This window comes from Garra rufa, chromosome 1, assembly GCF_049309525.1.
Source record: "Garra rufa chromosome 1, GarRuf1.0, whole genome shotgun sequence".
In the NCBI taxonomy this organism is placed as follows: Eukaryota; Metazoa; Chordata; class Actinopteri; order Cypriniformes; family Cyprinidae; genus Garra; species Garra rufa.
In genome coordinates, this window is record NC_133361.1 from 11,364,098 (window position 1) to 11,377,224 (window position 13,127).

Below are 13,127 nucleotides of genomic sequence, written 5' to 3' on the forward strand. Positions count from 1 at the left end.
TGAGAGCAGGTGAAAGGCCTTTTCCCAGTATGAATTAACATGTGACTCCTTAGGACTTCTTTACGTATAAAACTCTTTCCACACTGAGAGCAGGTGAAGGGCTTTTTCCCAGTATGAATTGTCATGTGCCTATTTAAGGTTGATTTAAGTGTAAAACTCTTTCCACACTGAGAACAGTTAAAAGGCTTTTCCCCAGTATGAGTTATCATGTGATCCTTCAGGACTTGTTGACGTATGAAACTCTTCCCACACTGAGAGCAGGTAAAAGGCTTTTTCCCAGTATGAATTATCATGTGATTATTAAGGGTTGCTTTCTGTGTAAAATTCTTTCCACACTGAGAGCAGCTGAAAGGCTTTTTGCCAGTGTGAATTAACATGTGATACTTAAGGTTTGATTTATTTGTGAAAGTCTTTCCACATTGAGAGCAGGTGAAAGGCTTCTCCCCAGTATGGACTATTATGTGCTTATTAAGGTTTGATTTAAGGGCAAAAGCCTTTCCACACTGAGAGCAGGTGGAAGGCTTTTTCTCAACATGAGTTAACATGTGAGTCTCAAGGTCTTCTTTAAGTCTGAATCTCTTTCCACACTGAGAGCAGCTGAAAGGCTTTTCTGAATTGTGAGTTACCAAATGATTGTCAAGTTGTCCATGCTTTGTGAAACTCTTCCCACACTGAGAGCAGCTGAACGACTTTACTACATTATGAGTTAATGTGTGCTTCTCAAGACTTGCTTTACGTGTGAAAGTATTTCCACACTGAGAGCAGCTAAACGGCTTTTCTGAAGTGTGAGTTATCAAATGATTGGTAAGGTGTCCTTTCTGTGTAAAACTCTTTCCACAGTGAGAGCAGGTGAAAGGCTTTATTCCAGCATGAATTAACATGTGATCCTTAAGGTTTTTGTTACATATGAAAGTGTTTCCACACTGAGAGCAGGCAAAAGACTTTTCCCCAGTATGATTTCTCATGTGATTCATAAGGCTTTCTTTGTGTTTGAAAGCGTTTCCACACTGAGAGCAGCTGAAAGCCTTTATTTCAGTGTGAGTTAACATGTGCCTCTTAAGGTCTCCTTTACGTGTGAAAGACCTTCCACACTGAGAGCAGCTGAAAGACTTTACTCCATTATGAATTAACATGTGCTTCTTAAGGTTTGATTTACGTGTGAAAGTGTGTCCGCACTGAGAGCAGCTGAAAGGCCTTTTGACGTCTGTTATTTGAGTGCTGCAACTGACAGATTTTTCTCCATTGAAATCATGATCGTTCTGAGACTGATGTTTCTCCTCCACCTCATTCAGATCTTGTCTTTCTTCTTTCACTTTCACCAGACCTAAAATGAAATCATAAAAAATATGATAGAAAATAGAAGAAAATAAAATGATAATTATATCCTATATTTGTGTACAGATGAAAACATTGTCAAAACGATGCCCGTTTACACAGACTCATGAAATTGAATAAAAAGCTGTATTATGCTGACAAGTCGGTAGATGGCGATGCCACTTTGTAAATAAACACTACACAGCTATAGGCTGAACATGCAATACAGATGCGCACGATGTTACTGTTTTACTGCTGTGATCCTTTTCACAATGCTGTCGTCTGTATGAGAAAAAAAATGCTAAGAAGCCAAATATACTGTTGTGCAAATGTACCATTTGAAGCACTGTGAAAAGTATGTCTAATCTGCATTGTTTCACAGCTGTCTACAGGGAATCTGCAGATATCAGCACTTCAAATGTAATAATTTTATTATTTGTAACTGCATTTTTATTGTTGTTTTACCATGTTTGCTGAGGTGCACATGTATTGTGTTTTTTCCGTCAAAATCCAGAAGTGAAGAATTTATGTAATTTATTACTTGATTGTTCAAGCTACCTCACAGAAGTGCTCTGTTTGTTAACAGAGTTATTGAATGTTAAAATAAGGTGAATTAAATAAAAAATAAGGAACATCCTGGATCTGTTTCTTCGCTCTTCTTTATTCTTTTTTATGTATTATAGAAGTATCAGATCGGGACTCAAAATACTATATACTCAAAATCAAATGACTCGGACTCGAGGGCAAAAAAACCTGATCGGGACATTATATTTTTAGATTTATTTCCCTTCATGATCTCTTTACTCAACGTTCTGAATGTAAATGGTATGGTAAATGTTCAACGTGCCAATAAAGCTTATTTAATATGACTGGAATTTTACTGGAATGCAGTTTAAATGTTGAATTTAACATATGTTTTGTTTTGTTTTATTTTATTTCATCTAATGAATAGACTAGCGTGTACAAATATATAGTGTTTCATTTACGAGTGAATCATTCCTAGTTTCGTTTGTAAATAATTCATCGTCAAACACGGGCATAAATACAATCAAAGTCAAAAATGTATTGGCATAATTGTCAGGCGTTTACAGTATTTGTAAAATAGCCTATATGGTAGCAAAAGCACAGAACGTTAATTAGCAGAACGTTAGGTAAAGCGATACACAATAAATATAAAAATATATCCCTGATGTAACTGGACTATCTTTAGTTAACGCCTGACAATTATGCCAAGAAGGTTTTCACATTATGATTGTGTTTATACCTGTACAAATGAGCGCATTTTCATTTACAAATTAAACTAGGTAAATGATTCATTCCTCAGTGAAACAATTTCGTTTCTATAGTCTGTTAATTAACGTTTAAACTGCATTCCAGTAAAAAAAAAAAAAAAACATCCCAGTCATATTGCGTTTGTCCAGCATTTACAGTAGGCTATTTATACAGTCGTTTGTTAGAACAGCATTTGCATTAGTTTGGGCATATTATAACATTAGGCTACCATACTGCATGTCCGCCTCTAGAAAATAAAAAATTATAAAAAAATACCAACTGAATACCAGCACACAACGATTGATCCACGACGTCGAAGTTACTTGGCGACTAGGCATCTTTTGCTTTTGCGGTTGCCACGCCAAAACGAAACATTGGTCACCAGATTACGTTGCAGTTACGTATTTTTGTTAGCTGAGATGGTTGAAAATAACCACAGTCCTATTAGCGAGCTTAATCAAAATGTGGCTTCTATTAGCGTAAAAACAATTCAGTCCCACATGCTCCGAGCTCAACACATTTACAGATTGCAAAAAGCATAAGTCTATAATAATTAAATCTTCCCAGTGTCGGTTCAGTCACATTTCCATAAGAACTATGAAACAGGGATTGAGACATTTTAATGACAGTTAAGGTCTTATTTTTACATAAAGTATCTGTGGATGTACCACAAACAGTCATTAAAGATGAATGAAGAATAAACACTAACCTCCTTGTTCCTCATGTTTTATTCTGCAGAGTTCGGGTTCCTCGTGCGTTGTTCTCGAAGTCTCTGATTCCTCCTCTTTTATTCTCCAGGGTTCTGGTTCGTGTTTTATTCTCCATGGTTCTGGTTCACTCGTGTCCTTCTCATTCTCCTCTTTAACAAACGCCATCTTCACAGCAGCAGATCTCAGTTCAGATGATACTCCTCCAGATATTCCTGCTTGCTAGAATCTTAGTCACGATTTCGAGGATCTGAATCCGATTACAGGTATTTATTGACCTGATTCAAAAACCGCGTTTTTCAACTTACAGAAACTACATTTCTAACAGTTTGTTTTGAGCCAGCATCGAGACAAAATAACAGACAGCGCGGTGAAACTAAACCACTTCTTCTGAGGTTTAAAGGTGTAAACGAAAGTGTTTTAGCGCCACCCGCTCGACTGGAGTGTAAAACTCCGAGAGGAGGGAAAATAATACGGGGGAAATTACTGCACCGTCTATAAGGTGCACAAATAAATGATAAATAAATTATGGACTTATTTGATCAACACCAATAGACCGCACTTGTAAGACTAGTTTGCGTTGTTTGTTTGGCAGCGTAGTCGCAGGTCTCTGTCCATTGAGCTGCCCAGGTTCTGTCACATCTTTATTGCATTTGGCTTCTATGTACGGCTGAACACCGGTTCTCTTGCTCTCAGTCATGTTGCTTCTACTGGCTGTTTATTGCAATAGGTATGCAATGCAGAGGGACGTATACGTGACACTCTTTTCTGGAGACAAGGTGGGAATATGCAGCTCATTTGCACTGAAAGTGATACACACCAATAGGCCTACAGCTCTTTTTTTATACACACCCCAAAAATGATATTTTCCAGATGTTATAATAAATCTGTGGAGTATTTTGAGCTGAAACTTCACAGACACATCCTGGGGACACCCAAGAGAAAAACAACTTTACCAAATATGCCAGGCTTATTTCAATTAGTCTTATTGTCACTTATTGTGACTATTGTCACAAAAAAGTTTGTTGTTGTAGTTTATGTCCTTACTGTTAATAAATCAACAAAAGAAAGAGGAAAACACTGACTGCTTTTGAATGAATCACTTCAGTAGCCCTCATAATGATTAAAACATGTCTGCTTAAATGATTGAAGGATGGATGTATGCAAGTTCTTATAAAGAATGCATTTTACATAAGATTGGTAGAGGAACACATTATTGTTACTTTATGAGAAGTTTATATATATATATATATATATATATATATATATATATATATATATATAAGGCATGTTATGCATCACAACAGTTTAATCTGTGTCTTGGATGTTCAAACCTAAATATAATTCAGATGTAAATAGATGTCTTCTCTGAGAACATATTATGAGTTTGGAAATTTTACAGAAATGTTTAATACATGCATTACATCACAACAGTCACGTTATGCTGTTGAAAGGATGATGGAGGCACGAGATAACACCAACAATCTTTAATAAGAGAATTACAGGGGTGAATCCACAACAGGAACGAGGGTAAACACACTTAATCCAATAGAAATGTAATATTTTCTGTAAAGCTGCTTTGGTATTGTGCAATGCGCTGTACAAATAAACTTGATTTAAATGTAAAAATAAACTCAGCAGAAGAATCACATCAACTTATACATATTGCTGTGGAAAATGGGCATCCATTGGACCTTTTAAGATGCGAGTCAAGCTGTACTTTACGTGCAAAAGATTTTCCACACTGAGAGCAGATGAAAGGCCTTTCCCCAGTATGAATTAACAAGTGATTCCTCAGGACCTCTTTACGTATGAAACTCTTTCCACACTGAGAGCAGGTGAAGGGCTTTATTCCAGCATGAACTATCATGTGCCTATTAAAGGTCGATTTAAGTGTAAAACTCTTTCCACACTGAGAGCAGGTAAAAGGCTTTTCCCCAGTATGAGTTATCATGTGTTCCTTCAGGACTTGTTGACGAATGAAACTCTTTCCGCACTGAGAGCAGGTGAAAGGTTTTTTCCCAGTGTGAATTATCATGTGATTATTAAGGGTTGTTTTCTGTGTAAAAGTCTTTCCACACTGAGAACAGCTGAAAGGCTTTTTGCCAGTGTGAATTAACATGTGACTCTTAAGGTTGGATTTATTAGTAAAAGTCTTTCCACATTGAGTACAGGTGAAAGGCTTTTCCCCAGTATGAATTATCATGTGCTTATTAAGGGTTGATTTAAGGGCAAAAGCTTTTCCACACTGAGAACAGGTAAAAGGCTTTTTCTCAACATGAATTACCATGTGAGTGTCAAGGTCTTCTTTAAGTCCGAAACTCTTCCCACACTGAGAGCAGCTGAAAGGCTTTAGTACATCATGAATTAACGTGTGCTTCTCAAGGTTTGCTTTACGTGTGAAAGTATTTCCACACTGAGAGCAGCTGAACGGTTTTTCTAAAGTGTGAGTTCTCAGATGATTGGTAAGGTGTCCTTTCTGTGTAAAGCTCTTTCCACAGTGAGAGCAGGTGAAAGGCTTTATTCCAGCATGAATTAACATGTGATCCTTAAGGTTTTTGTTACATATGAAAGTTTTTCCGCACTGAGAGCAGGTAAAAGGCTTTTCCCCAGTATGATTTCTCATGTGATTCATAAGGCTTTCTTTGTGTTTGAAAGTGTTTTCACAGTGAGAGCAGCTGAAAGCCTTTATTTCAGTGTGAGTTAACATGTGCTTCTTAAGGTCTCCTTTACGTGTGAAAGACCTTCCACACTGAGAGCAGCTGAAAGGCCTTTTGACGTCTGTTATTTGATTGCTGCAAATCACTGATTTTGATTCTTTCTGATCCTGATGTTTCTCCTCCACCTCATTCAGAGCTTCTCTTTCTTCTTTCACTTTCATCAAACCTAAAATCAAATAATTAAAATGAATAGAAACATTTGGAAAATAAAAGGATATTTGTGCACTGACAAAAAGATTGTCAAAACGGTTCACACAGATCCATGAAGATGACTGAAAAGCTGCATTATGCTCACAGGCCAGTAAGTGGTTTGTAAATTAGTTTGGGCAAATGAGGACATACATTAGGTTAACCTACTGCATGTCCGCCAGTAGAAAATTAATTTTTTAATTTTACATTTTAATGACAGTTAAGGTCTTACTTTTGCATACAGGATCTGTGGATGTACCACAAACAGTCATTGAGATTAATAAAGAACAAACACCAACCTCCTTGTTCCTCGTGTTTTATTCTACAGAGTTCTGGTTCCTCTTGCCTTATTCTCAAAATTTCGGATTCCTCCTGTTTTATTCTCCAGGGTTCTGGTTCCTCCTGTTTTATGCTCCAAAGTTCTAGTTCACTCGTGTCCTTCTCACTCTCCTCTTTAACAAACGCCATCTTCACAGCAGCAGATCTCAGTTCAGATGATACTCCTCCAGATATTCCTGCTTGCTTGAAAACTTAGTCACGACTTCGAGGATCTGCATATTACAGGTATTTATTGACCTGATTCAAAAACCATGCTTTTCTACTTACAGAGACTTTCTTTTCAACAGCTTGTTTTAAGCCAGCATCCAGACAAAACAACAGACAGCGCGAATCTAAACTTCTTCTGAGGTTTAAAAGTGTAAACTAAAGTGTTTTAGCGCCACCCGCTGGACTGGAGTGTAAAGCTCCGAAAGGAAGGAAAATAATAAGAGGAAAATTACTTCGAACGTCTCTAAGTTGATCATTTGTGACCCTGGACCACAAAACCAGTCATAAGGTTAAATTTTACAAAACTGAGATGTATACATATGAAAGCTCAATAAATAAGCTTTCTATTGATATATGGTTTGTTAGGATAGGACAATATTTGAGATACATCTATTTGAAAATCTGGAATCTGAGGGTGTAAAAAAAATCAAAATACTGAGAAAATCACCTTTAAAGTTGTCCAAATTAAGTTCTTAACAATGCATATTACTAATCAAAAATTACATTTTGATATATTTATAGTAGGAATTTTACAAAAAATCTTCATGGAACATGATCTTTACTTAATTTCCTAATGATTTTTGGCATAAAAGAAAAATCAATAATTTTGACCCATACCATGTATTTTTGGCTATTGCTACAAATATACCCCAGCGACTTAAGACTGGTTTTGTGGTCCAGGGTCACATTTGTTTGTGTAGATTGGCTTTTTTAAAAGGAAAACAGATCAGTAGATTTGTTTTCATTTTAGAAAAAGCCGATCTACACAAATAAATGGTAAATTATTTATAGACGTATTTGATCAACACCAACGGACTGCACTTGTGAGATTAGTTTGCACTGTTTGTTTGGTAGCACAGTTGCAGGTCTCAGTCCATTGAGCTGCTCGGGTAATACTGAGGTAGCACTGTTTCGTCACACTTTCAGTGCATTTGCCTTCTATGTACGGCTGAACACCGGTTCTCTTGCTGTCAGTCATGTTGCTTCTACTGGCTGTTTTTTGCAGTAGGTAGCCTATGCAATGCAGAAGGACGTATGCACAACGCCCTCTTTTGAAGACAAGTTTCAACAACTTTCTTACTGGTGCTGGGATGTGAGGGAGGCGGAGCGAAAGTCCACAACACCAAACCCCTGACGCTGATTGGTTGGAACACTGTTTGTTTATCTGTGGAAAGGTTGGTAGCGCCGATTGTTTTTTTTGGCATATCTCGGACCCTAGGCTGACCAGACAGACAATTTATGGGGCAGGCAGCGAGCGGATCGTGAAGAAAGGTCAGCTGAAATTGACACTTTATGTTTTAGGCTAGAAATCGCTGATACAACCTTTAAGGGTTGATTTAAGTGTGAAACTCTTTCCACACTGAGAGCAGCTGAAAGGCTTTTCCCCAGTATGAATTATCTCAGGCTCAAATTAAGTTTAAGAAACAGGAAAAATCTGATATTTGGCGAAAATTATTATAAGGGAGAGTACAATAGAATCCTGACTTTTTTTTTAGAGAGAGAGAGACCTTCACATGCAAGGCGTTCTGGGATGTTGCAGATTTGCAACATTGGCCCAGTGTGGTAATTAAACACTGACGACTAAATATGATATGAACAACAACTTTTTATATACAACTTTTCAAACAATGTAACAAAGTGCTTTTCAGTGGCAGAACAACAACAAAAACAATACGGGATCCAAATCCAATATCTCAAATCCTCATTGAGTAGGGCATGTTTCCAGGTCACTTTGTCATGTGGTACTCCAAGAAACAGTTTTTGTCTTTTGTAAAGCACAGAAGTACTTTGCACTTCAGGCAGGCCATTTGCGTGTAGCCATTCTTGCACAGTCTGCATCGTCCACGTTTCTCAGCATGGATGGGGAAATGATCGCATCGGTCTAATCTGACATCAACCGACGGTGCAGAGATCCTCTGAAGTGGAGGTGGAGGATGGGACGTTGGATCATCTTCCAATGACGGTCGTCCTCTTTTCCTACTGTTCAAGTCAGCCTGTTTGCCAACCTTGATGAGGGCATCTGCAACTTGAACACGGAAGTCAAGAAGTGGCATATACTTCTTCTCCTGCTTCTGGGTGAGATGACGGCGATAGAGGAGCCAACCATTGACCAGTGATAGGTCAATCAAGTAGTACAAGATGCGCAGATACCAACGACGTGGGCAGATGTCAATGCGATAGAGAGCTGCAAACATGTCTGCTAAGTCTACTCCTCCCATGTTGTGGTTGTACACCTTGACAATGTGGGGTATGTCCACTTCCACATATTCCTTCTTCTCTTTCAACCACCTTCTGCATCTCTCAACAGGTTCAGGGCCAATGAAGGATGATGCCAGCAACACTGCCTTGTTATCATACCACTTCACGATGGACAACCCACTTGTCTTTTCGTATTTCACTTCATACGCACCACGCCCGGACTTTGAGAGTTCCTTGTCACTCTTGAGGGTACATCCACGGAGACGGTTACGATTGATGGTGGCAACTGTTAGAATTCCCATTTTCTTCAGTTCCACAATGAGTTCAGGGGAAGTGAACCAGTTGTTGAAGAAGCACTTGTAGTTTAGTCCTTTTGGAACTTCTGAAACGAGACGAAGCACAACTTCACCGGCAACACCAAGTCCACGCTCATTGGTCACGGTCTCTTTTCCAGTGTATACTTCAAAGTCATAGACTAGTCCAGTGACACCTGCACGAGTAAAGACCTTGATTCCCCATTTATGCGGCTTGTTCTTGATATACTGTTTCATTCCAATCTTTCCTTTGAAGGGGATCATCTGCTCATCAATGGAGTGGTTTTCTTCTGGTTCAACCTTCAAACAGTTGGCACGGACTTTCTCAAGAACTGGACGCACCTTGAATAATGGATCGTATCCTGGCTCGCCCTTTTGCTTCACATTGGTATTGTCGTTCATGTGGATGTATGTACGCAGATTATCAAATCGTTTACGTCCCATGACTGTCGCAATTGGGTCGTAGCGGGTTGCGGTCTGCCAGTACATGCGGTACGATGGCATACGCACTACGGTCATCAAGATGTGTAAACCAATGAATTGCTCTATTTCAGAAGGGGTTGTTTTCAGTTCTGGGCCATTCTTCATAACTGCATACAAGTTAGATTGGTGAGAAATATGTTCAAACACAGATTTGTCCATGAACTGATCAAAATACCACTTTGGACTTGGTATTTCGTCTGGGGGAGGTGAGAATGCAGGTCCTCGGAATGAAGAGTCTATGTCAGCTGCTGGGGGTTTCCTCTGCCTCCAAGAAAACTCTTTGTTGACTGGAGCTGGGCCTGGCTGAGGTTCATTGTCATCTGGGACCTCAGTGTCACTGTCTGCATGTATGTTATGAATTTCAACATCAATGTGGTTGAGATTAGCTTTTGGTATTGCTGCCAGTGGCTTATCATCATCAAAGCTGGAGTCAGACTCGTATGCTTCAGGAGATTCCTCAAAATCTGGATCAGCAATTTTATCGTCTGAAGTGGATTCTGTGTCAGATAAAGCACCATCAGGAAGGCAAATGTACTCAATGACTTCCCTGGCTGAGTAAATGTTTCGTCTGCCTGCCATAACACACTGCAAATCCTGCATAGAGAGTATTCTGTAAGGTAGTTTGCCAAAAAATGCTTTGACACAATGATCTGTACTAATAAAAGGTGCCATGGAATTTAGGCTACATCAGTTTTCCTTACTGCACAGTCAAATGAACATGGTATTGTGCCACTGCTTTTGATCAAATCTGCCTCTGATTGTTTGTAACTTCACTCCAAATCATTAAATTTTCCATATGAATGAAACAGACAAGTTAGAAGTGAGACTACACTGCCATCTGGTGAGCAAGTAGGAAAATGTTTGTTGCTAATGGACAACCAAGTCCTGCAGTGGTACTTCTGAGTAAAAAAGAAAAACTCATAAAATATGTATCTGGAGTAATAAGGTAGTTAGTTTTTAACTGTTGCAAATCAGCAACGCCTGCCTTGAGAGGGTTAAGGGCTGATTTCTGTGTAAAACTATTTCCACACTGAGAGCAGGTATAAGGCTTTTCCCCAGTATGAATTCTCATGTGTTTCAGAAGGCTTATTTTCTGTTTGAAAGCGTTTCCACACTGAGAGCAGATGAGAGGCCTTTTGACGCCTGTTATTTGATTGCTGCAACTCACTGATTGTTCTCCATTTTCATCACTATCTTTCTGACACTGATGTTTCTCCCCCATCCCACTCAGATCGTGTCTTTCTTCTTTCACCATACCTGAAATGAAATCATTAAAAATATGAAAATCAATTGAAATGTCTGGAAAATAAAAGGATAAAATATTTGTGTACATTAGAAAACATTGTCAAAATGATCCCCATTTGAAAATTAATAACAAGCTGCATTATGGTGACAGACCACTCTGCCACTCTGTAAAGGACACTACACATCTGAACATTTAATACGAAATGGGCATGATGTTACTGTTTTCAAAACGGGGATCCCTTTCACAATGCAATTTCATTAATTGTGTTCTGAAAGAAAAACATTTATAACGAGAGTTTGAAGTGTCTAAACTGGTGCTGTGTGATTGACAGCTTGTTCTTTGTTCGCTTCCTGTAATTGAACAATTTAACATTATATTCATGTTATTAGGAGAAACAATGTTTAGTTTAATCACTGGCTTGATTGACTCGCATACAAAACAATAACAACAAAACACTGAACAATTTGAAGACACATAAAATCTGACTGAACTTGAGTAATTACACATCTCTAAGAACTGATTAATGTACTGAACAAGCAAATATTGCTCTACTGAGACATTCACATGGTTGGAAAAAAATCACACTTCTATAGGGACTTTACTTCAAACGTGGCTTATTAATATTATTAGTGTAAAACCAATTCAGTTTCAAATAATCTGAGTTCAACGATTATTACCCCAAAAAGCAAAAAATAAAGTCTAATAAATAAATTCATGTTTTACAGAACTTTAAAACATTTTACTGACAGTTGGTCTTATTTTTACATAAAGGATCTGTAGATGTACTACAAACCTCAAAGATGAGTGAAAAATAAACACCAACCTTCTCGTTCCTCATGTTTTATTCCACAGGCTTCTGGTTCTTCGTGTACAATTCTCGAAGTATCTGGCTCTTCCTGTTTTATTCTGCAGGGTTCTAGTTCCTCTTGTTTTATTTTCCAGGGTTCTGGTTCATTCATGTCCTCCTCACTCTCCTCTTTAACAAACACCATCTTCACAGCAGCAGATCTCATTTCAGATGATACTCTTCCAGATATTCCTGCTGGCTTCACAACTTAATCACGACTATGAGGATCTGAATTTTACAGGTATTTATTGAACTGATTTAAAAACAGTTTTTCTACTCAAGGAAATTGCATTGCCAACAGTTTATGTTCAGCCAGCATCCAGACAAAACAACAGTGAACGAGGTGAATCTAATTTTCTTCCTCTGAGGTTTAAATATGTTTCGCAAACAAACTTATGTGTTTTAGCGCCACCCGCTGGACTGGAGTGTGAAGTGGCGAGAGGAGGAAAATGTATATTAAATATAAAAACAAATTGCACAAATCAATATCAAAATACAAAGATGCAAGTACATAGGGCCGGTGGTGGACAGTAACTAAGTAGTTATACTTCGTTACTGTACTTAAATAATTATTTTAAGTACTATCTGGAGTGGTTTTATTTTGAGTAACTTTTACTTTTACTTCACTGCATTCCAAAGCATAAGATCGTACTTTTTTACTTTACTACATTTCATAAAACATATTACTCTGTATAATATGCTCCGAGGTGCAGAAGCGGTGTCTGATTCATGAACAAACTGATACTTTTCAATGAACCAAACAAATCATTCACGAATTGGACAGATCCAATTGCAGCACTCGAGTCGACAACTGAGGCTAATTATCCGTGCACCGGGTCCATCCTCTATTTATATGATCAGTAATGAATATTGTAATCATTACATTGATGCATTTGACGTTATTAGGCTATAACATGTATTTTGCTTTTAAATCAGAAATCCCTGCAGGAATAACTACTTAGTCTATGAACGTGAACAAGTGGCTCGCCAAAAGATGGCGCCCGCAGCTGAATCATCCATCAGTTCAATTTACATCGTACTCGTCCACGGCGTAATACAGCATACAACACATGTCCAAATTTGTTGTAAATTGATTATTCAGTTGTTTAACTACTATACATAATTTCCATGACATAGTTAGGCTACGATAAATCATTTAATCTTACTACTGGAATTGTCCGTTTTAAATGTGTGTTAAACAGCATGAAAAGGCGTCAGTTCATCTGGTGCACTTATAAGTGTCCGAATACACCAACTCGTTTTCATTCACTCCTTCAAGTGGACTGTATG

The 13,127-nt window shown here is 38.1% G+C and overlaps 3 protein-coding genes across 3 annotated transcripts in view; all 3 read right to left on the bottom strand.

Annotated features, from left to right (window-relative positions):
* LOC141331173 (uncharacterized) overlaps window positions 1-3,622 on the bottom strand; it is a 28,114-nt gene extending 24,492 nt beyond the window's left edge. The window contains exons 1-2 of the mRNA XM_073836117.1: window positions 3,296-3,622; window positions 19-1,324 (exon numbers count right to left, since the gene is read on the bottom strand). Coding sequence (XP_073692218.1) covers window positions 19-1,324; window positions 3,296-3,461 — 1,472 coding nt within the window. The 5' untranslated portion in view covers window positions 3,462-3,622. The remainder of the gene's footprint in view (window positions 1-18; window positions 1,325-3,295) is intronic.
* A 1,143-nt stretch (window positions 3,623-4,765) lies between these two features.
* LOC141330841 (uncharacterized) lies at window positions 4,766-6,867 on the bottom strand. Its single transcript, XM_073835612.1, has 2 exons — window positions 6,502-6,867; window positions 4,766-6,179 (listed from the first exon to the last, which is right to left on the bottom strand). Exons 1-2 carry the CDS (start codon window positions 6,668-6,670, stop codon window positions 4,945-4,947), a joined length of 1,404 nt encoding a protein of 467 aa, XP_073691713.1. The 5' UTR covers window positions 6,671-6,867; the 3' UTR covers window positions 4,766-4,944.
* A 3,701-nt stretch (window positions 6,868-10,568) lies between these two features.
* On the bottom strand, window positions 10,569-12,469 carry LOC141331126 (uncharacterized). Its single transcript, XM_073836029.1, has 2 exons — window positions 11,814-12,469; window positions 10,569-11,001 (listed from the first exon to the last, which is right to left on the bottom strand). Exons 1-2 carry the CDS (start codon window positions 12,001-12,003, stop codon window positions 10,571-10,573), a joined length of 621 nt encoding a protein of 206 aa, XP_073692130.1. The 5' UTR covers window positions 12,004-12,469; the 3' UTR covers window positions 10,569-10,570.
* Between the last annotated feature and the right edge of the window lie 658 nt (window positions 12,470-13,127).

Excerpts from the sequence above, each read along its gene's own strand:
- LOC141330841 (XM_073835612.1), bottom strand. The coding sequence starts at position 6,670 with ATGGCGTTTGTTAAAGAGGAGAGTGAGAAGGACACGAGTGAACTAGAA. Across the intron at positions 6,180-6,501 it reads AAAACACGAGGAACAAGGAG|GTTTGATGAAAGTGAAAGAA; the intron begins GTTGGTGTTTGT and ends ATTTGATTTTAG.
- LOC141331126 (XM_073836029.1), bottom strand. The coding sequence starts at position 12,003 with ATGAGATCTGCTGCTGTGAAGATGGTGTTTGTTAAAGAGGAGAGTGAG. Across the intron at positions 11,002-11,813 it reads AAAACATGAGGAACGAGAAG|GTATGGTGAAAGAAGAAAGA; the intron begins GTTGGTGTTTAT and ends ATTTCATTTCAG.